We start from the raw sequence: 23,471 nt of genomic DNA, 5'->3' as shown, positions 1-23,471 counted from the left end.
TAATCAGGGATGGATTAATGATTTTAAGATGCTAAGTCATTCCATCTCTAGAGCTTACCTTTCAGTAAGAACTTTGTATAAAGAAATTTTTACTGAACCTTAACAATTTTACTGCCCCCAAAATAACTAGAAGTAAGACATCCTAAAATTTCATTTATTTGTGTGAAAATGTGATTTCATTTTGACTCACCTGTCTTGTTCAGATGTCTACACAAGTTGCTGTTCTAAGTAGTTTGATATGATGTGGTTTTTAATCAGCAGCAACTGGCAACAAGACCTTCCGCTGTGAATTACATGGTGGCTCCAGTAACTGGAAATGATGTTGGAATTCGCAGAGCAGAAATTAAACAAGGCATCCGTGAAGTAATTGTGTGTAAAGATCAGGATGGAAAAATTGGACTTCGTCTTAAATCTATAGACAATGTAAGTATATGGAAACTTAAATCTGTCTTGCTTCTATAGATCAGTAACTGAATCCTGTCGTAATGAAAAGTGAAATTGTATGGGAGTGTGAAGTTTAATACAAAATGGGGTAAACTTTTATCTGGTGCATAATGTTTTTTCTATCTTTTTATCTATAGCTGCTGTTTTTGTCTTCTTTTAACACTTTCAAAATATAATAGATTAGAGATCTAAACTTAAGTACTACATAATGATTTACTTTTATATAAATGTATAGAAGCAACTAGCATTATGTACTACTTGTACGTTTAGTACCCAAGTTTACACATCGCACCTTTTTATATAAAAAGTACAGGTTCTGACAGGTTCCCCACCGGGGTACCACCTGGAACTGGGGTACCACTGAGCCCTCTGACCCACCAGCCTGTGCTCCCTTTCACACTATGCTGCTATGACAAGCTGCAGACATGCTCCCAGTCTTACGCTTCCACCAGCATTCACACAGGTAGGGACAACTCACAACTGCAGTTCTCTGACCAGCCACTGCATGTGAACCAACAATAGAGAGGCTACAGCCAAAATAACCACCAGTTACTGTTCTGCCCTGGTCCAAACCCCAACCCAGTATGAATTTATTATCCAGTTCACCTCCAGTTCAATTTGGAGAGGAAATGCAACAGCCCCTCTGAGCTAAGATTCCTATGCACTTCACTCTAAAATCACTGGTTTACATTAAGACAGAAAACATTTATTAACTACAAAAAATAGATTTTAAGTTATTTTAAGTGATAGCACACAAAGCAGATTACCTAGTAAATAAACAAAAATGCAAACTAAGCTTAACATACTGGAAAGATAGAATTTGAATTAACAATATCTCACATGGACAGATGATATAAGTGGGCTACAGAGTCTTAAGGCACAAGCTACACTTGCTTTGCAGCTTGGCATGCCCAGTTGTTTCATATACAGGCTAGAAATCTCTTTAGCCTGGGTCCAGCACTTCCCCCAGTTCAGTCTTTGTTCCTCGGGCGTTTCCAGGACTCGTCTTGTGTGGGGAGGGAAGAAGCATGGATGATGTCGCTTATATAGTTTTAGCATATGGCAAGAACCCTTTATTTCAAAACTTGGTTCCCAAACTGGTTTGTGGAAAAATACTGACATCCAAGATAGAGTCCAGAGACATGTGGTCTGGTCACATGCCCTTGCATTGTTATAGCAGCTATTGTTTACAGACCGGCCAAAATGCCCACAGGAAAGTTAAGCTATTCCACAATCCATTGTCTTTGCTGATGGGCCATCAGCCCCGTCTGGTTTCTTCATTGTTGTACCTGAAAGGCTAGTTGTGGGTGTCACCCAAAGTAAGCACAATTGAAATACAGATACATAGTCAATATTCTTAATTTTAGATACAAAAATGATGCGTGCATATGAATCATATTCAGCAAATCATAACTTTTCCAACGACACCTCACATGACCCATTTTGTACAAAATGCATCGTAATTATACTATAATCAATCATAATATCACTGAAGAATATGGGATGCAGCATCACAGATATTGGACACCTTTCAGCTATTTGCTATAGTACTTGTTAAATGGCATTTTTTCACTAGTTCAGTAGCTTTAGTCTTCATTCATAAACTTTAGCTGGGTAACACTGCAATTTAATTTCTCATTGTGCTATTAACCACTAAGTGTGCCTGCATCACCTTTAGATTAAGACAATATACTACTGATGGAGAAAGTGAAGCTCTGATTTGGCCTATACTATCTATAAAGAACAGGAGTACTTGTGGCACCTTGGAGACTAACATTTATTTGAGCGTAAGCTTTTGTGGGCTAAAACCCACTTCATCAGATGCATGCAGAGGAAAATACAGTAGGAAGATGTGTGTACACCCCCCCACATACATACACACACAAAAAACATGAAACAATGGGTGTTATCATACACCCTATAATGAGAGTGATCAGTTAAGGTGAGCTATTACCAGCAGGAGAGAGAGAAAAAACCTTTTGTAGTGATGATCAAGATGGGCCATTTCCAGCAGATGGCAAGAACATGTGAGGAACAGTACGGGGGAAAAATAAACATGGGGGGAATAGTTCTACTTTGTGTAATGACATCCTTAACTGATCGCTCTCATTATAGTGTGTATAATAACACCCATTGTTTCATGTTCTCTGTGTGTATATCTGTCTGTCTTCCTACTGTATTTTCCACTGCATGCATCCGATGAAGTGGGTTTTAGCCCACAAAAGCTTATGCTTAAATAAATGTTAATCTCTAAGGTGCCACAAGTACTCCTGTTTTTGCGGATACAGACTAACACGGCTTCTACTCTGAAACCTATCTACAAAGAGTAACACCAAAGTATGCTTTTCTTATTCTCCTTTGTGGTGACCAAATGTGCAAAGAAATCATTTTAACTTCTCTGCAGCCAGTCTCTCCTTCATTGTCTCTCCTCCCAGCTGTGAAACAGACATGTTAACTTGTCACATTCTTAAGTGACCTGCAAAATCAGGAGAAACTGGGCTTGTGTCCAAGATATCAAAAGTTCAGTTATCTTGCAGCTTTTTTAAAAATAGAAATTCTGGTGTGGTCTACCTTGGAAGACCTTAAGGCTTTGTCTGTATTTCTGAAACATCCCACTGTTGTCAACGCTGGTTAAGCTGAACAGGTGTTGAGTGCCCCAGCACTGGTGGGGTTTAGATTTGCTCCCACTTCACTTTCATGAAAGGGTGCTGAAAGCTAATCAACATGGTGTTGATAACCATAATTGCAGACACAACCCCATCTACATTAGGGCTCCCAGCATTGCTAGTTTAGCTTTTAAACTGTAGACAGGGTCCATGATGACTGAAACACTACTAAATAACCTCATAGGAATTGAAGCTGAGTAGTTGAGAAAAGAAGGGATTTTCAGTCAATTGTGTTAACCTGTTTATCTCAGACTAGCATTTGAGATATGTAAAATCCATTTCTAAAGATTCACCATCTTTCATCACTTTAATGTAAGTCTTTAAAGCTCACAATAAACCTGCTTTGAGACACCAAGAGATCCTGCAGTAAAATCGGGGGATGTGAGGATTAGTCTTCCTGATAGTTCTTTGGTGGTAATACTTCATTTTTAAAAATGGAAAAACAAGATTTCAGGTCTTCATTGTATCATAAAAGGATTAATAGACCTTTTAGTTTTTGTAGGTCACCTTTGTATGTATTAAAAAAATTATTGCCTATTCATCTCCTGCAGTATATCTTTATTTTTAAAAGGCGTAGTTGTTCAACTCATCTTCTGCTTGCTGCTTATGTATACTTTATGTATAAAATAGGCACTGGGAACTTTTTATGACTGCTAATATTCAAAAATCAGTTTTTATCATTCCATTTAGGGTATATTTGTCCAGTTAGTACAAGCCAACTCTCCAGCATCTTTAGCTGGTCTGAGGTTTGGGGACCAAGTTCTGCAAATTAATGGTGAAAACTGTGCAGGATGGAGCTCTGAAAAATCCCATAAAGTTCTCAAGCAGGCTTCGGGGGAGAGAATTTCGATGATAATTCGTGACAGGTAAAACTATATCAAGTAAAAAGGAAAGTGATTTGTTATTTATTTGTATTGCAGTAGCACCATGAGCCCCTCGTCCAGGTGTGGGATTCTTTTGTGTTTAAGGACCAAACGCACATAACAAAGACTATCCCTGCCCCAAAGAGCTTACAGTCCAAGTAGTTCAGAAGCTTCCTTTTCATGTCTAATATTTCATGACTAAATCTGTTAAATTAAGACTGTTGGCATTAGCAAGGGCTGCTAACTCTGTCTCAGGCAGGTATTATGCAGAGTTTCTCTCAAACTCTGCCAGTGCAATTCTGGTTAGGTTTTTGCTACTTCTGTCTAGGCCTCCTTTGAATAGAAAAAAATTATATATATATCTTAAGGGGCTAGCCCCCGGCCCCTCCCCTGCAGTTCCCCTTCCCTGCAGCCTCAGCGTGCTGCGCCGCCAGCACTCTGGCCTGCTGCTCCTACAGGGCAGCACGGGGGCATGGCTGGCTCTGGCATGGTAAGGGGGCGGGGAGCGGGGGATCCCATGGGGCAGTCAGATGGGGCAGAGGTTCAGGGGGGTGGTCAGGGAACAGGGGGGTCTGGATAGGTGTGGGAGTCCCAGGGGGCCTGTCGGGGTGGAGGTGTGGATAGGGGTTGGTGCAGTCGGGACAGGGAGAAGGGGTTGGGGTCCCAGGGGGCTGTTGGATGGGTTGGGGTTTCTTAGGGGGGCAGTCAGAGTGCAGGAAGTGAGAGGGGGCGGATAGGGAGTGGGGGCCAGACTGTTTGGGGAGGCACAGCCTTCCCTACCCGGCCCTCCATGTAATTTTGCAACCCCGAGCCAAAAAGTTTGCCCACTCCTGCTTTAAACCAAGGTTTTTAGCCATACAAACTTGTACAAGTTTAATTAGAGGTGTATTTTTGACATTGTTAATTAAACTGAAATAAGTGTCTGCATACACATTTGCACTTGTTGACTTAAACTGATTTAAAAACACAGCAGTGCAAGTTTGTATGTGGGCAAGTATTAGGCCTTCAAAAAGGAGATCAGTGATCTGACCAATGTTGTTACTATATATGCCATTGCTATTTTAGTTCTCTTGTAACGCTTGCTGACCAATCCATTCTACAAGAACGCGTAATTTAAAATGTAAATGTACATATATTAGAGGGTGGAAAACTTGTGTATTTCCTGTGGCATAGGGGAATATAGGTAAAAAGCCAATGAACAATGATTATAGCCTGAGTGGAAAAATAAGCTTAAAATATTAAGTGAGTAGCTGGTTATATCCAACCACTTTCAGCATATAGTTAAAAGTATGGGTGTGTAGAGTACATAGTCACCTAAAATACCATAGTCTCTTTCAACACTGAAGTGAAGTGTGTGTGTGTGAATCATAACTTGAAACTGAAATGGCAATTACTCCATAATATTGAATAATCAAAACTGACTTCTGGGAATGTACTGTATCTTAATCTGTATAATTTTTTATAAATGTTTTAGCTAGAAAGGTGAATAGTACCAATATTGAGAACAGACATTTCAGACACAAATACTTGTAGGTCAAAGAGATTGTAAATGGGATACACTAACAGCTCTGCAAGTTTTTAGTAGTAACTCTATAATTTCTTGTGGAATTATTCCATATATGTTGAATACTTAGTGAATATAGTACAATAATATGTTGTGAACATATTTCTTACAGGCCTTTTGAACGAACTCTTACTATGCATAAGGACAGCACAGGTCATGTTGGCTTCATATTCAAAAATGGAAAAGTAACCTCAATAGTAAAAGACAGTTCTGCTGCTAGAAATGGTCTTCTTACAGAGCACAACATGTGTGAAATTAATGGCCAGAATGTAATTGGACTGAAGGTAAAGTAATGTGCTTTACAAAAACAAATTCAGTGTAACAATAGTCCTATCTTCACACTCTTCTGAGAGGGGAGTGGGGCTTTTAGAAGATCACAAGTATGGTATGAGAGAGTGTCATTCTGAACACTTATTGATGTGACTTTTTACCAATCGATGTAATCAAGAATGCTCAACAAAATTTTAACGTCTCAATATCCGAAGGTCTTTTATCTGATTATTCCAGTTTTGTGTGTCTTAGCAGATAGAAATGGCTACTAAGAGTTAGGCTCTTAACTAGCTTTATTCTTAAGTTTTTGTCATCAACTTTCTTACTCTCTCTGTATTAGTATAGCTTCTCTAAGAAATGTGTGTGTGGTATTTCTTCTCCTGCTTCATCTGGAGACACGAGGTACAGCTTGCTAGATGTTCGCTTGCCAGTATCAACATTGGGAGTGATTGCCGTGCAAATTTATGGCTTACTGTCAAGGATGTCCTTGTGTCTGGGTACAGGCTCACCTTTGTATTCCAAGACCAGGGATCTTTTAATGATGCTAACTATTGTTTGGTCCTAGTCTACATTAGATATCTTCCCTTAGTGCTTCCTTGCAGACATTTTGAAAAGGTTCTTTTTGCCCTGTTTATAGTCCGTAGCTGCTAGGCAGATGCAGAAGGATTTCAGGGATTCGCATCATGAGGTTTTGTTCACTTGTATTTCATTAACAGGACCCCCAAATTGCAGACATATTGGCAACAGCTGGGAATGTTGTGACTATTACTATCATGCCTTCATATATCTTTGAACATATAATTAAGAGGTAAGCAAGAAAATTTTGATTCATTTTTTAAATATAGCTAATTAGTTGCACGAATCTGCTTAAGTGTTGTGGAAACAATATTCCAATGGACGATTACTCCTTTTGGTTCTAGGGTAAATTTTTAACTCTCAAACACAAATGCATTTTTTGTGTTTTGAGTCAAGAAAATGCCAAATCTGGCATCAGGTACGCTGTGGAAATGCATTTACGCTAGGGCATTGCTGTAATATGTGTTTCAGTTCACTAACATGATTTAATCTGAATTTGTGGGGGATGACCATGGTATCCTTTTAAGACAAAAGTTTGAAAACTTGTTTTCTGTAAACGAAAGAGTAAACTGTTACGGAAGGAATTAGGGCACACTGGAATAGCTTTATGGGGGAAGTCTGTAACATACAAAATTCCCACGGTTTAGACTAGATCGCAGATTATTTTAGAACAAGATTTGTATTTCATTTCAGTCCTGCTGTGACTCAGGCAGAGTTCATGTGTAATGTTAGAGTAGCTGATTACAGAAATGGAATACCTTTTACTTCAAACAATTGTAAACCTGAAATGGAGTCTTTTGGGACAGGGAAATCATTGTCTTTTAATCCTGTTATTCCAGTCAGATTGAAAGATGTCTCGTACATCTCATATACAAAAAAAAATCAGTAATATGTAACTTTCTGCTTCATTAATGTTTTTCAAAGTAACAGCTCTCTCTAAAATTTAGCCAAATAATATTTCAGACTTCTAATGGATTTTTGAATGTAGCAATGTATTTGAAATCTCAGCTACTTCAGTGGTTTGCTGCCCATACCCTGACCCCAATTTCACGAGCATTCATGGCCGGCAAAACAATTTCCATACCCAGATATGGTCCTTGGGCCAAAAAGTTTGCCCACCCCGTTAGACCATGGTGATGCACTAAAACTAGTCCAGCTTCTGTTAAAGATGGACTAGGACTCCACTATTCTCTATGTAAAACTGACATTTTTGCCATCTTCATTTGTGCTTTAAGCCGCTGCTACTACCTGAGCACCTGTTCTGGTTGCAGTATGACAAAAACATTGCTTTCAAAGTTGATGGGGAAAAAAGTTATCCTTAGCTGCTACACTTAGCAGTTTCTCTGTAGTTGACATCAGGCAGAATACACCTGCCGGTTCTGCACCCATTCACAAGGTATATTAGAATATTCTATGTTCTTTCATAATGTACAAGGTAGAACAAAATGCCAACAGCATGGTTACCTTCTAGTTTTCTATATCATTTGCTGCAATGTTTTGCTGTTAATCTAAAATCAAAGCATTTTGTCTTAAACTTTTGTGTCAAGTATTCTCTGGTTTCTCTTTCTTTGCCTTATTTTTAATAACAAAGTAAGGATTTGGAGTGTTTGTTTGTTTTTTGTTTGTTTTTAATTTAGTAAAGGACTTTTTTTTTTCCCCTTCCCCCAGGATGGCTTCTGGCATCATGAAAAGTCTGATGGACCATACAATCCCTGAGGTCTAAATTTAAAGCCATTGTATTGTATATGCATATGTAATGAGAACTGGGCTAATCTTGGGCTATTATACTCGACAACTTCTGCATTCTGCATATGAGCATTTCTTGAGTCCAAGAGGAGATTTGCTGCATTGAGCATTTACATTATATATCATGGCTGGGAATGTTACGGTTCAACATGTTATCTTGCATGAATAAACAACCGTAAGACTTGTTTGTAGCCTAATGCTGATTTTACAAATGTGAAATTTTCAACAAAGTTCTGCTGATCTCTTTTTTTCTGTAGGATCATGCTACTCTAATTTACTACTGTTTCTATGGTTACAAGCCATTGCAATGAAAGGAAACTAATAAGTGTTTCTTCTGCAAGTGATGATATTGGTTATCCATGATGTAAACATATTGCTGCTCTTTGTATGTTCTTTTTCGGATGAGTAAGTATTTTTATTGCCTTCTCTTTGTAACCATATATTTAGAACAGTATATTTAGAAAATTGATTATTTTAGTGGTGGTGTACTTTTTGTTCAAGTAATGTTGGCAAAAAAAGGCACTTGAAAACCAAGTTTAGCTAATATTGGCATTAAACCTTAAAGAAGTGCTTTAAAAGGGTAAAGTATATAGATAAAAATAGATTGTTAAACTCAACTTTTTACTACTCTTATTATACAAATTGTAACTCTCTAATATGCTTAAATTCTGTATCCTTAAACATGTTTAAAAATAAAGTTCAGGAATAACCAAATAAGATTGCAAAACTTTGTGGATATTTTTTTAAGATGTAGGATGAACATTTTAAAATGCAGAGTAACATTGTCAATTAATGACTATTCAAGCAAACTGAGTTTAAGGTTTCAGAGTAGCAGCCGTGTTAGTCTGTATTCGCAAAAAGAAAAGGAGTACTTGTGGCACCTTAGAGACTAACAAATTTATTCGAGCATAAGCTTTCGTGAGCTACAGCTCACAATGCATCCGATGAAGTGAGCTGTAGCTCACGAAAGCTTATGCTCTAATAAATTTTAGTCTCTAAGGTGCCACAAGTACTCCTTTTCTTTTTGAGTTTAAGGGTAAGTGTTAACCAGGAAGTATATCCAAATAAAATTAAAATTGATACTTTGTGCAAAATGCTATTCCTGATCAGCATCTGAAAAATTGAAGCATTCCTTCAAGGAAGAGATGGTTCTTTCTATTGGTAGTTCAACAGAGTCTAAATCTCCCCTATGTTAAATGTTACAATTCAAATAGCTGTACATTATAAGCAGTTCCAATGGGTTAGTGTAGAAATAGTTTCCCTTTTCCTGTAAATGGTTTTGGCTAGCAGCAGTCTTGGTTTGAAACAGCCCCAGAGCTTTTTAGACTTAAATGGACACTGTTAACTTAAACATACACGTTACCTATGTTGCAAATAACAGCAAGTTGAATACTTGCAGAACAAACGTATTGTAAAGAGCATCCTGTATTTCTCGTGTGTGTGGTGTCAATTTCATTCTTTCCCCTTTATGGAGTTTGCTATGTCAGACTTCCAAAGAAACAGGACAAGCTATAGGGGGAAAAACATTTAGGAAATAAATAAAAGGCATTCAGCAGAAGAGTAATTAGTGAAATTACTTCTAATTTTAGTTTTTAACAAAATCTAGGCAACTACAAACATTACATTCTTAAAGTTTGAAATGAAGGTTTAATGCATGCTGAAATAACTTGCATGAGGGATAGGGCCCTACTTCCCATATTTACTAATGAAATGGAGCCAGATGATGCCATAGGCCAATGATTGGCACAGATTTGTCCTGCTTTGTGCTCCTACACCAGGACACCAACTATTTGAGCATTGGGTTGTCCATTGCTTCCTAAATCTTCTAAGCTAAAGTTTTTAGAGGGTGAGCTGCTCCTAAACCAATTTCAGTACAAAAGAAGTCTTTGCCTATTTTGAGTTTGGGTCATTTGTGGTTGTTCTAGTACATACAGCTAATTGTGCACTCCTTCCTGTCAAGAACCTACTGGTCTTTCACACTAAACTTGCTTTCTGAAAAATGGTGGGAAGGAAAGCTTTCAAGCAAGACTGGTAAAATCAGATGGTAATTCCCTTGTGATCTGTTTGAGAGGAGGGGATGTCTGTGTGAGTGTAATTGACTTCAGTGATGAGTGGTTTAAGTTTCTCCGGCCTCACCAATCATAACTACTCATGTTATTTCAGGTTGTTTGCAAGCTGCAAATCATCTCTGTTGCAGTGAACTTGTCCAAAAAAAAAAAGTCACTTGATCAACAGAAGGTTGGTGCTGACTTGGGGGACTGTTGAAGGAGAATCTGCTAAATTCCCACTCTTTAATAAAATGCAATAGCTGTTTAGGCTCAATCGAGTTGTTGCTGCTCATGAAGGAAGAAAAATACCTCCCTTCCTAAAGAGAAGCAGATGCATGCCATAATCATCCTAGGAGTCAGTCTGACAGGAAAGGGAGTCAGGTTCCCTGCATGACTTAGGCACCTAAATGCCTTTGTGGCATTGAGGCAAAGAACCTAACTCCTAGATGCCAGTAAACCAAGCTAGTTAGTAGGAAATGCTGAGGGAAGGAGGGGAACCTAAGTGTTGCCCCTCAAAGAGAGTTAGGCACAGCCCTTTGCATGGTTTCTGCTCAGTAGGTAGGCTGAATCAGTCAGAAGGGATTTCAAACCTAGGTCTTCCATATCCCAGGTGCTTTTCCTAAGTGCTAGGCTACTTGCTTAGCCCCAGCTGCCACTGCAGAGATAGGGGCTGAATAGCTACCTTGAGACTCCCACTTGGGTTGAGATGTGAGTGAGGCCATTAGCTCTGGGGGAGCATCAGGATCTAGGTGGCTTCATCTGTACCCGCAGCTGAGTGTCTGGGTGTGAAAGGGAGTTAAGTCTACAGGGGGGAGTTAGGTGGCCTAGGCAGTAGTGCTTCATTCAAATTCCCTATGTAGGTTGGCAACAGGGAAGGGATGACATTTATGCCCCCACATTGTTCTTCAAACCATCTCTGTGCATCCCTTGTGGGATTGACTCCCCCTCCTGTCAAGCAATAGCACTGCTTTGGGCAAGATTCTGGGAAAGGGGGCACTGTTCAGTTAAATAGTCCATTTTCTTGTCCTGCAAGCACTCAAAGCCGTCTACGGGGACCATGTTGAGGCCTGAGCTGCTTCCCATCAGGCTGTGCTGTAGCTGGGAGTAAATCACCTAGACCAGATTCATGGGTGCAGAGCTTTAGCTAGTATGCTAAAAATAGCAGTGATGTCATTGCAGCATGGGCTCTCAAGCCTGTTGCTACAAGTCTGTCTAGCTGAGGTGGGAAGCTTGCTCCCAGCTGCAGTGTAGACAAACATGATTATGCTGGTATCTGATACCCATAGCTGATGCTGTTTGTACATCATGGAGGTGAGTAAGCTTCACCCAGTCTGCTGTACCCTTGCTCCTCAGATGAGCAGGGATTGAGACTTGAGGTCCCAGGCTCATCTGGCCTTGAATGTACATAGCCCAAGTGCAGCCTCAGGGATAAGTATTTACCCTGTGGGGTGGAAGATACACCCCCCCCCTTTACTTTGGCTTCAGCACACCCTTCCACCAAAGAGGTGGGAGTTCATCAGTAACACTCATGGGGTGAATCAGCCAACACTGCTTTGCCCCAATGTTGATTCATAGTACAGCACTGAGATGAAGGCAGTCCTGTTTCACAAGGCTACAAAAGCTCTTGTGTAGACTCAGGTGTTTGTTACCTCTACAACCAGCACCACTGCTATCTGCACCAGCTCTGAGTGCTGTACTGGGCCTGTCCTCCAGCACTAATAACTGCTCCACAGGACCCATCAGAGTACCCTCTGGGAAGGAGAAAAAGTAAGGACAATTCCCCACAAGGGTGGGAGATGTAAATAAGAGGAAGCATACACTCCCATCAATATAGGATTGGTATGGGGCCTCTCAAATGGCAGTTGTCACCTTTTCCACACATCTCATACACTGGACCTCTTAGCACTGATGAACCTGAACACTTCACCATTACAAATCCCAAGGACACCATCTGAGTACAGTGCCTAATGGCCATTTTGCCAACTGCCATTTGATACTGCCCCACACCTAGCTCTTCAATGCTAATCTGGTATAATCCTGAGCCCCTTCCACATCATCAGAGATGGGTTTGGAGGATCCCAGGACTTGATCTCAGAATACTGTTTCTAAATGCATCCAATGAAGCAAGCTGTAGCTCACGAAAGCTTATGCTCTAATAAATTTGTTAGTCTAAGGTGCCACAAGTACTCTTCTTTTTGTGAATACAGACTAACATGGCTGCTACTTTGAAACGTATCCTCAATCAGGCATTATGGAAACACCATAATGCAGCATCCACTCTAGTTTCTCCTATGTCCTTAGCTTCAGTAAGAGCCTTCATGGAGTACTGTATGTAAGAGACCAGCTCCTTCCCCAGGACATTACATCTGCCCCAGCATAGACAGTCCCAGGAGGTTTCTGTGACCTAACCCATCACAATGACCATTGACTAGAGTAGCAGGAAATGGATCTTCAGGCAGAATGCCTTTGCTTCTAGCTCAGTAGATTTTGAATGGCCAACCTTCAAGTTTGCCTGGCTCTTTCTTACCAGCTTGTGGGACACCACAAGGACAGCTAAGTGAATAACCAACTTTTCAGTTTTCTGGCAATTACAAAAAATTAATTTTGGGTCAAACCAAAAATGAATTAAAAAAATCAAATGTTTCAATTTTGAGCATTTAACATTACAAAATGGAAGCATTTCCAAAGTATCAAAACCCTTCAATTTTTTTTTTTTTAAAAAGGTCTCCTTCCCCCACCCCCCCCCAAAAAACCCCAATTTGGCAAAATTTTCAATGCAACTGAATCTATTTTTTACTGGAAAAGTTTTGGGCAAAATATTTTTCCAAGTGTTAATCATGGTGTCCCTTACTAGATTCTGCCAGTGGAACAAAGGGAATCAATTGGTAACCTAGGGTTCAGCTCTAACTTGACACTCCTTGGAAGGATACAAAGATGTATACAGTGAAATGATAGTTTAGCTACAACCACAATGCTCCTGGGATTAAAATACACTTTGACAGAGCTGCTGCAGCATCTGGGTTTTTTTTCCAGGCACATTCCAATTCACGGAGCAGCACCAGCCATACAATCAGCAAGCACTATTAATCAGACTTCACCTTCATGCCCAGTTGGGAGAGCAGTGCTAGTCCATATGCATCTACAGAACTTATTCACAGTCCAACATGGGGCACTACTCACTAATCTCCTCCTGCTGAGGGTACACAGGGGCCTAAAATAAGATGGTTACTGTTCTCAGTCACTTCTGCCATCACACTACTTGCATCGTCCCCTCTACATTGTACAAAAAAAAAAATCAGACCTCGAGTTTGGGAGGACACATATAGGAGTGAGGTGCTGAAATCACCTTTGCATTTGAATGTACATGTCCACCCTTATGGTGGCTCTGCAGCTCAACAGCAGGAGGCAGCAGTGTGAATATACAGAGGCAACTGGAAGAACAAGTTATTGGTAAGTAACCTCTTTCTCACAACCCCCAATTCTGCTCCCTTGGAGCAGAACAAATGTTTCTCCTGCACAAAGTGGGACCTACTGCAGCTGTCCTGTAGGTGATTAAAGTATGACAGCTGCCTCAGGTATAGAAACACTTTGTTCATGAATAAAGATTCCTCCTTTAGCCCCTGTTCAACACAAGAAGTTGGAGGTTCTACTACACTAGAAAGCAGGTAGGTGTGATAGATGGGAAAGACTCTTTAGAGTGGTAGGGCTAAGGGAAGATCACAATGTTTCCTTCTAATAAATCTGTAAAGAGCACAGAGGTTTATGAAAGGGCTTTTGCTTAGAAGCTTCCAATTAAAAAAAAAAAAAAGATGCACCAGATGATATGAATGTGGTCCTTGTGGAAATATGAGAGGCTTGCTTTATTAATTTAAACATACATTACCCTATTTGATGCAGTTCAAGTAGATCACACAGTGACTGCAAGTTAAAATCTCTTTAATTACAGAAAAATAAGTCTCATCTCAAATGAAGACAAGCATTTTCAAGTTGAGACAATATATGACAGCCATAATGAAATACAAACAAAAATATTACAGTATGGAAATTACAGTACAAGAGCTTTAAATGAAGTCACCATAAGCTAGAAAGCTTTAGATAACCCAAGCTTTCTATTTTGGTTGACCTTCAGCAGCCATCATTGCACATGGGTAAGTTCCTTTACGAAGTCTGGTTTAAAATACATTGAGTTCATTTAAATATCTGGAGGGAAAAGGCACTTAATATTGCAGTTTCCAGAACATGATTTGTTTATCTTCCCCTCCTGTGATAATACTGCTGCATTGCTCATTCATCCACATACATGTTACAGCACCTGAGAAAAACAGATAATTGAATTTTGTGTTAGATACAAATACAGTGGGAATATTTGAGAAGTGTGAACAAATCAGAAGGGTACTATTTTAAAAACAAGTTTGCAGGAGGTATTTGATGGATAGTTTTGATCAAATTAATAGTATTTAACAGCACAGCCTTAAAATTTCTCTTGCTTGAGCATGCTCAGTGAGGATCAATGATCTCATTTACAGTATGTATACTTAACTCTAGCATGCTGCATATCCTTAGCAGTCTTTTGAACTGGATGAGTCAATTTAGCCACAGCCATTTCCACTCTAGTCAACTGGCCGAAGGCTACAAGAGTTTTCCGTTAGCCCAACTTTCAGAGGACCCTTCACAGCATTCTCAGCCCCTGCCACTTGACCCATTTCTCACGTTAAAATCAGAGTTGGCATCCTACACAATCCTACAATACACTTCAGTGGGAGCATATGGCCAGAACCCGTGTGTTTTCTGAGATTCTACCTCCTCCATGCAGAGCTGAATGCCACAAGTAAGCTTTTATTACACTGCTGTTTCCAGCCCTCATAAGAGCAAGGGAAACCTTACAAGCAAACTGATGCTAGATAGTATTACCTTCAAGCCTTTAGATGCCCTGAAACAGGTTTGGGTCAGACTAACACACGGAAACCTTAAAGTGTGCTGACTGTAAAACTGAATTTGACATCAAAATAAATATATGGACTTTGGACAGATTTTTTCAAAATTAGGTTTTATTAAGTGTGGAAAATACAAACTCTGACTTTCCCAAAATTTCACATCTGCTGCCGAAATCTGGGTATTTTGCCAGAGCTGGAGTATACTAGATCTTGCATGTTATTAGAGCATCCTGTTTTCATCAGTACCACTGCAACATCCAAATCAGTAGAATTCAACATTTCTCCTGTTAATCTTTTCTCTTCCTCCTCAGGTCACCCAGGGGCATATCATCCATTATTCGTGGGCCAGCAGCATTATAAAGGGAGATGAAGGATCCTCTTCATCTTCCACTAAAACCAATGGGAGACTTTCTATGGTCTTAAATTTAGCATCTGATCCAATTGTCATTTGATTCGAAATTCCAGTTCACCTAAACTGGCGACTGTGTCAGAAATTGTAACCGTTCTATGACCCACGTCAGAGTACAGTGCTCCTTTGGAAAAAGGAACCTTGCACAGAACTGGGACTCAGATTCACAAAGGTATGTAGGGTGTTGCAATGCTTAACTTTTAGGTGCCTAGAAAATCACTGGAACAATGTGGTCCACAAAGCCTGAATTTGGTGCCTGGGCTCACTATTACACAACATGGGGAGAGAGAGAATGGGCTCCACAAAAGCCAGCACGCTAGATGAGGAGCTGTGCAAACCAGCCAAGGGGAGATGCCAATAAGAGGGGTGTATCCTCAGTCCGACCCTTCTCCTGGAGCGGGGTGCCTTTCTCTGCCTATGACCCACAGCCAGAAACCCCTCTCCTGAAGTCAGACAGCTTAGGTGCCTAAGCCCCTTTTTGCAGCAATAAGTTAGATGCCTGTCTCATTCCACACAAAACAAGAGAAGGAGGACTTCCCTTATAACCATTAGCTCAATGGTTAGAGCACTCATCTCAGATGTAGAAGATCACAGACCAATTCCCCCTCTGCCTGATGAGGGACAGGATTTGAAGAGGGGGTTCCCCCCACTCAGTTAAGCGCTGAAGCCAGTGGACTATATAATCACTCTGAGGCCTGGTCTACACTTAAAATTTAGATTCACCTAGTTACATCACTCAAGGATGTGAAAAATTCACACCCCCTAAGCACTATAGTTAAGCCAACTGAACCCCCGGCGTAGCATTCTGCTGCTCGGAGAAGTGGATTATCTATAATGAAGGAAAAACCCCTTCTCCTGCGGTAGGAAGTATCTACACTACAGAGCTACACCACCATAACAGTGTCACTGTAATGCCCATAGTGTAGACATGACCTCACTCCCTCTGGCCCAATTCATATTTAATTATTCAAACATTGAATTCAAGTGGAACAGATTCAATAGGAAAAACTCGCCTGGGTCTCTCACTTTCCTGGGAGTACCCTAGCCATTGTGCTGAAGGTTAAAAGAGAGTCCTCCTCCACGTCACACTATGGTTGCTGTGTGTATAGTTAGGCTGCTCTGAGCAGGTCTACCAGATCAGGCTCCGCAGACAAGGTAGGCAGAGTAGCACCTATCTTCCCCCCATTTGTGGATGGTGCTGGGGCCTAGACAGGAGATAGGTGTCCAGATACCCAGAGGGAGGCAGCAGTCTGCATGTGCAAAGGCAGAAACATAGATGCTGAGGGAACATTTACAGCAAAAATTTAGGGGATGAGTGAGTTTAGACGCCACAGGAGTAGGTGGCACTACAGGGATCACAGGGGAGCCTAAATCTGGAACTTTGGCCCCTAAAACTGGGGTTTAGGCACCTAAGGTCCTTTGTGGATCTGGCCCTAGGAGATTACACAGTACTCCACACACACCTGTATGTCCTTTGATTCTTTCAATAACTTTTCCTGCAAGAAGGTCCCAAACCAACAATTCTCCAGACTGGCTTCCTGATAAAACAGTATGTCCGTCCCATTTGAAACATCTGCAAAATAATTCGGTAATCTTTTATCCCATTTGCATTAAGGGGGTGTCATTATTTAAGATTCTTCTACCTGTTAGTTTAGTCCATCACCTATGCATAAAAGAAACTGTTCTACTTAGTACTGAGGCCAATGCTGCACTATGAATTAAGCAATGAGAGTTAGGTGAAAGGGTAAAAGGGAAAGTTTTAAAAATGAAGAAAACTGGCTGTCGATAGTTTAAACCACAAATCATATTGCTCTATATTCTGAAACACTAGATCAGTTTGAGTAGAGAGAGATGGGAAAGAGCCCCTCAAGTTAAAATTGACACTTTCTTCAGTGTAAGATAACAAGGCTGACACTTCTATAGTTTTTGGTATACTACAAACTAACCAGTTTTGAATCCAAGATGTTTTAAAGCTGCTGAACTACACACAAAATTGCATCTATTAATTGTAGCAATTTTCAGTGTCAGCTCTCACTAATTTCAGTGAAAACTGCAGCTGCTTAGCACATTTGACAGGCTGGTCATTTATACAAGTGCCTAGCTTTAGCATCCAAGTTGAGAAACTTTGGCTGCAGCAGACAATGCACACAGAATTCCAACCTTTCTATCCATCTGTTGATAATGCATCTCTTGTTAAGATGTTCCCATTTCTCCTAGATGACATATACCTTAGAAATGTTTCATATTTGTGTCATTTTCACATTCCCTTTGGGCATTTGACGCAAACACAGATGTCCACTTCCCCCCGCCACTATAATTCAGAGACATAACTATCAATTATCCATACAGCCACTGTAGTTAGAAGGGGTTGCGCTTCACACAGGGTTTTTTCTCAGCATTACCTTTGAGGATGCTCTGAGGCCATAGAAGAGATGAGCATTCCAGTTTGCACATCTATTACTTTAAAACAGCCATCTTCTCCTGTGCTGAGCAGATGTCTGCTGTCTATACAAAAATTAAATGTATTAAACATGTACAGTACTGCATATCTAGTATTTCCAGTGGTCAAAGGAAGGAATGATGACTAATACTGCACATTAGTTAGGTATGTCAGAAAACATGCTTTAATTAAAAGCAGTTATTTCAGTCACATCTCAGATAATGAGTAGGTAAATCTTCAAGCAAAAAAACGGAAGCAATTTATAACTAGCCCAGAAAAGTATTCTATCATCAAGTATGGTAAAGCACTGATAAAACCTGGAGACTAGAGATTTGTGTCTGACTATAACTGAAGATCTAAAAATCCACAATTACATTAAAAATCTGGATATCAATGTACAATAGAGCTATATAAAGACAGAGATTCCTCTAGCAATTCTCATCTCTCTCAACACCTACATATTAGAAGAGACTTAAACACAACATACCAGGACTAAAAGCAGCATCATACACGGTCCCTGAATGACATGAAAGTTGGTGCAACATAGTGGCAGTAGTAACATCCCAAATACTAATAGTGCCTTCTTTGGTTCCGGACACCAGTATTGCATTTGCAGCATTTAGGTTGATAGTATTTACCTAGACAATTAAGTACCACATTATTTCTTTACTCAGCTCTCACATGGGCATTCTTGATAGACCTTTAAGTGTTCACAAAGCAAGCCTGTCTTCCGTAAGTATCTAATTTTATGACATCAGTTGATTACATATTTTTATATAAAATCCCGACTTTTTTTTTAAATGTAAAATCCTTGCCAACTATATGTGAGCAGGAAATGGAGTCTTAAAGCAGATTTATAAGTGTTCTTTTTCCTTGCAGAATCAGAAATTTGAATTGACATTTAAGATCTTATCCAAGAGAAGATGACTGATTACAGCCTACATTTCTAATTAGTTAAAGAAATGTTTAACCATAGCAAGCAGTTCTAAAAAACCACTAGCCTGCACTTTGCCCAACCCATCTGTTTTTGATATCCTTGGATGCTGTTGGTAAATTTTACCAGGCATTGTTGCCTCCTTGTGATCTATAAATAAATCCACTGAGAGGTTTAAGAAATTCAATGCAAGTGTTCTAAATACTCTGCAGGAATGATGTTAGAAGTTAATGGATTTGGGTACGTTTATATTCCAGTATCTGCCCATATTTATTTTTAATTGTATGTTTGAGCTAAACACATACAATATATTTAGATATTCACATTGGTGTTTATGATAACATACATCATAGCAAAGCACAAAATATGGAAAACAAAAGTCAGACTTTTACCTAAAAACTCTAAACAGGCACATGTGGTATTTGTGCAGAAGACACAAGGATGCAAATACTTCAGACAAATTTATTTTGATTTACTGAAAGAGCCCATGAACGCTTTGCACCCACCACAAGAAGAGCCAGACCAATCATAAGAAAACTCTTTTGTTTATACAACCTTTCCACTCTCCCGAAGTGAACATTTGAACCAATTCTTTTAAGAAAAGAGAAAAATATTTGGAGTTAGCTTTCACTTTCCCCTTAGGCTATTCTTGCAATATCTAGCAACTGGACACCTTTGATGAATGGTAGTCTTAATTTAGAATTTTCACTTTTGTTGGTTTATGCCAGTTCTTTTAAAGCTTGATTGAGATATTGTCAAGTAACTCCAGTCTTTGATTGATTAGAAGTTATATATATGTGTACATTTCCATACTCACACTAACATCATGTTCTAACTCAGCAAGCAATTCACATTGATGTCTTTTGGTGCCCAGAACCTCTGCAGGAACACAGTGCCACACCTAGAATACCAACATTGCAGTTTGTTAAAACAAGCATTAGGACTAGTCATGTTAACTTTTCTTTTAATTACCTAGCTCTGTCATTGCTAGGTAAGTTGTTTATGCTAACTAAAAGCTGTTCAAAGGTCAGTTCAACTGTACAAAGGTCAGTTCAAGAAACTTCCTCCTTGTTTCTAAGTTCAGAATTATTCTTCTTATTTTACTTTTGTTTTAAACATTAAACCTGCATGTCAAGAGTTCTAAGCTCTCTTGACAAAGCACAAAGTACTTAGTCTATGCCAATTAAAAACAGTCAGTAGCAGCAGCAGCATATTCCTCTCAACCAAACAGAAGCATCCTCTACACATTGAGCAAGAAAACATGATAAAACAATCCACCAAACAGACAGACAGGCTTTGCAGAATACCCTTAAGGGCAGTGACGAATTTCAAAATTCCAAATGCTCCCCCTCTTAAAACAAATGTTTGGGGGTAGGTCTCCAATTCCAACTATGGCAGTATTAGACAGGGAGAAGTGATATTTTAATTAGGCAGATCTTATCCCATTTAATGGTCATAAGGCAAAGCCAGCACCTTAATTTCCACTCAAAGCCCAATAGGTAGTCAATGCTGATCATAGAGCACTGGCTTCATTGAAAGATATTCCACTTAAGTAGTGCATTACCTTTAACTTTTGAGTGAATTTAAGGTACCGTGGTTTTCAACCTGTTGGAGCCTGGGGGTTTGTAGACTATGTCTTAGGGGTCCGCAAAAGTTGTCATTCCATAGAATAGTGATTTTCAACCTGTGGAATATGTCTAAGATTTCCAAAGACACCTCCATTTGAAATTTTTTAGGGGTCCACAAATGAAAAAAGGTTGAAAACCACTGGGCTATTACAAATAAGGCTACGTTTTAATCATGGATTTTTTAGTAAAAGTCACGGGCAGTAAACAAAAATTCGCGGCCTGTGACCTGTCCATGACTTGTACTAGACCCCTAACTCACTCTTGGGAGAAGGGGTGACCCAGAGGTGCTGTGGGTGCTCGGGGGAGGGAGGGCGGCCTGGAATCCCCCTTGGTGCGGGGGGGGGGGGGAAGAGGGTTGGTGGGGCTGGCAGGCTCCCTCCTGGCTCCGTGCCTTTCTGGAAGTGGCGACATCCCTTAGCTCCTAGGCAGAAATAAGGCCATGCAGCTCTGCACGCTGCCTCCTCCGCTCCCATTGGCCGGGAACCACGGTCAATGGGAGCTGAGGCGGCGGTGCCTGCATGTGGAGGCAGCACACAGAGCCCCCTGGCTGTGCCACCCTCTAGGAGCAGAGGGATGTCGCCACTTCCAGGGAGCACCCCTGAGGTAAGCACTTTCCAGAGCCCTCACACCCTCCTGTACCCCAATCCCCAGCACCTCACCCAAACTCCTGCTGCTGCTGGGGGGAGGAGACAGTGACCCAAGACTTCCCAAGCTGCGGCTGGTGCAGCTGGCCAGGGGCCACCTGAGCAGCTTGGGCAGCCCCTGGGCCAGCTGCTGCAGAAGTCACGGAAAGTCACAGAATCTGTGATCTCCGTGACAAACTCGCAGCCTTAATTATAAAGGACCTAAAGACACAATTACAGCAATCTTTGTTAGCAACAGGAAAGCTACCATCATGAACTCTGGAGTATTCCACTATTACCTTAATGAAAACCATGAGTATAAATAGTAAAGTGGCTGACATACAAACCTTTACAGTGGAGTCCCAAGATGCAGAATACAAGCGATTATCATGCCAGCAGATCTTGCTGACGGCATCATCATGTCCCATTAAGGTGTCTTGCCGTCTTCCAAATGCGACTGAATAAAAATAGCTATCAGGAAAAAAGTATGAGTTATGAAAGTACAGCGTTAGAGAGCAAACTTTTATAGATTTTAAATAAGTTAAAATAAATTTAGCTTCTATAATTTCTAAACAGATAGAAATCAGCCAAAAAAAAAAATTATAGAAAAAAAAGAGTAAATGCTTCCCAACAGCGACTTACTTCCATGTTCTCAAAAGAAGTTTCATAAAGCACAATTACCGAAAAACTGTATTATTAAATATAATCCACAAAATAAATACACACATATGATTGTCCCACGAAGAACTTATGACAGTGGTATCTCCCGGTAAGATTAAACAAGATGACAAAGCCTATAAGGAAAATAGAGCAGTGTTCAATTTAGTGCCAGATAGCATAGAAATCAATTAAAGTCCATTAGCACATATTTGGGAAAAAACAAACAGTATCTACATCCTATGCATTTCATGTTCTCAAAAAAAAAAAAAAAAAGATGGTGTCCGAGATTAACTCTTACTGCCTTAAAGGATGGTGGATTCACTATGATCAACATAAAAGAGTTACCAGCTTCACATAAGAGTTCCAACTCCATCCAGTATGTTATAGAGGATACAGTAAATCTTAGTTCATGCTTCAAGAATACAATGCATTGCTTCGTCCTATTTGCATGAGCAAGCTTTTCAATTTTGCAGCAACCTATCCACTTGAGACACAGCAAATACTGAACAAACCTAAAACCACCGAAGTAAAAGGAAGCTTTTGTTCTTTATTTACACTGCCAAAGAACCATCTCATGATAACTACTAGTCAGAGAACGATATTTTCATGAAAAGGGATGCATGGAAGATTATATATTTTTCTGATTGTGAAAGGGTATTCTCTCTGCAGTGCATAAGTAAAAAAGCAGCCCTGTTAGCTCTGAACAAGTGAAGAATACCTATCAATTTAAGGAAGGACAGTACTGTTAGTGCTAAGGCCTTTGTCTACACTAGCTTGTCTACTGAAATTTGCTGCAGTTACACAACCAGCAGCACTACCAGCAACAGTGGGAGAATTTGTGTAGTTCTGTTGCTGGTGTTTTTATTGCCTTGCGTGCTACACCTGCCCAAAGCAGGGTTAGGTGTAACAGTGGCAGAAAGGCAGCTACAAGTCTCTACTAGGTGTTTCACCATTTCTGCAATGTAGCTGCACCGCACCTGTAGGAGACTAAGAGAAATGTCAGTGTAGACAAGGCCCATTAATGAGAGAAACTGGCTCCTTGGCCAAGGATTAGGAAAAAAGTACTAAAGAAAAAGTAAACAGCAGTCACAGCCAGAAGTAGCAGCAGCCTAGTCAATGCCACAGGTGATATTCTCACCCTTGCTCCAGACCTTTATGTTAACTAAAATGACGGGAGCTGTGTAAAGAGGCTCTAAAAGACTCAGCTCCCTCTGGAGGATAACTCCCTTGGCACAGAACTGAGGAAGATAGAGAAAAGATGTTCTTCCAAGGATCCCCTTGCAAGCCCTGGTACAGGGGACATATTAGGAGCATGAGAGAGCATGTAGTGCTGCAGAGATTCTGGGCAGCATAGCTGGCCTTAGACAACCAGTGATGAATTTATGTAATATAGGCAGACCCCTGGACGGTCTTAGTTACATCACAAGGTGTACGCTGGGCCTCAGAGCAGCCCAAACCTAGGAGGGCACAAGCTGTGCTATGCTTCTTTGGAGGCACAGTACTGAACCTCACCCCACATCAGTAAATTACTCATGCAAGAGAAAAATGCAGAAGGCTGGAGAGAGAAGGAAACAAAGACAAATCTGGCATTTCATTGATATACTGCTGACAAGGGACATCTTTCTGTGGGTAGCTTTCAGGAAGACTTCCCTTAATGATGACAACT

The 23,471-nt window shown here is 40.3% G+C and overlaps 2 protein-coding genes across 9 annotated transcripts in view; one reads left to right on the top strand and one right to left on the bottom strand.

Annotated features, from left to right (window-relative positions):
* LOC119851088 (syndecan binding protein) overlaps window positions 1–8,843 on the top strand; it is a 30,120-nt gene extending 21,277 nt beyond the window's left edge. For 3 of the 5 annotated variants that reach the window (XM_038390322.2, XM_043507824.1, XM_043507825.1), the window contains exons 5-9: window positions 259–423; window positions 3,801–3,976; window positions 5,650–5,821; window positions 6,524–6,615; window positions 8,052–8,843. In XM_038390322.2, the coding sequence (XP_038246250.1) occupies window positions 259–423; window positions 3,801–3,976; window positions 5,650–5,821; window positions 6,524–6,615; window positions 8,052–8,106 (660 nt within the window). In that variant the 3' untranslated portion in view covers window positions 8,107–8,843. The remainder of the gene's footprint in view (window positions 1–258; window positions 424–3,800; window positions 3,977–5,649; window positions 5,822–6,523; window positions 6,616–8,051) is intronic. The other 2 variants (XM_038390327.2, XM_043507826.1) reach the window with 1 other exon arrangement.
* Window positions 8,844–14,096: 5,253 nt separating this feature from the next.
* The window catches only part of NSMAF (neutral sphingomyelinase activation associated factor), a 61,907-nt gene continuing 52,532 nt past the window's right edge, over window positions 14,097–23,471 (bottom strand). For 3 of the 4 annotated variants that reach the window (XM_038389795.2, XM_038389797.2, XM_043507823.1), the window contains 7 exons: window positions 21,872–21,939; window positions 21,493–21,616; window positions 19,712–19,795; window positions 18,448–18,598; window positions 17,923–18,025; window positions 16,984–17,093; window positions 14,097–14,489 (listed from right to left, as the gene is read on the bottom strand). In XM_038389795.2, coding sequence (XP_038245723.1) covers window positions 14,395–14,489; window positions 16,984–17,093; window positions 17,923–18,025; window positions 18,448–18,598; window positions 19,712–19,795; window positions 21,493–21,616; window positions 21,872–21,939 — 735 coding nt within the window. In that variant the 3' untranslated portion in view covers window positions 14,097–14,394. Of the gene's footprint in view, window positions 14,490–16,983; window positions 17,094–17,922; window positions 18,026–18,447; window positions 18,599–19,711; window positions 19,796–21,492; window positions 21,617–21,871; window positions 21,940–23,471 lie in introns of those variants that run through there. The other variant, XR_006278824.1, reaches the window with a different exon arrangement.

The sequence above is a fragment of the Dermochelys coriacea genome, chromosome 2 (assembly GCF_009764565.3).
Source record: "Dermochelys coriacea isolate rDerCor1 chromosome 2, rDerCor1.pri.v4, whole genome shotgun sequence".
NCBI classification, from domain to species: Eukaryota; Metazoa; Chordata; order Testudines; family Dermochelyidae; genus Dermochelys; species Dermochelys coriacea.
Note: the sequence above shows the minus strand (reverse complement) of the source record. Positions and strands in the feature narration are given on the sequence as shown.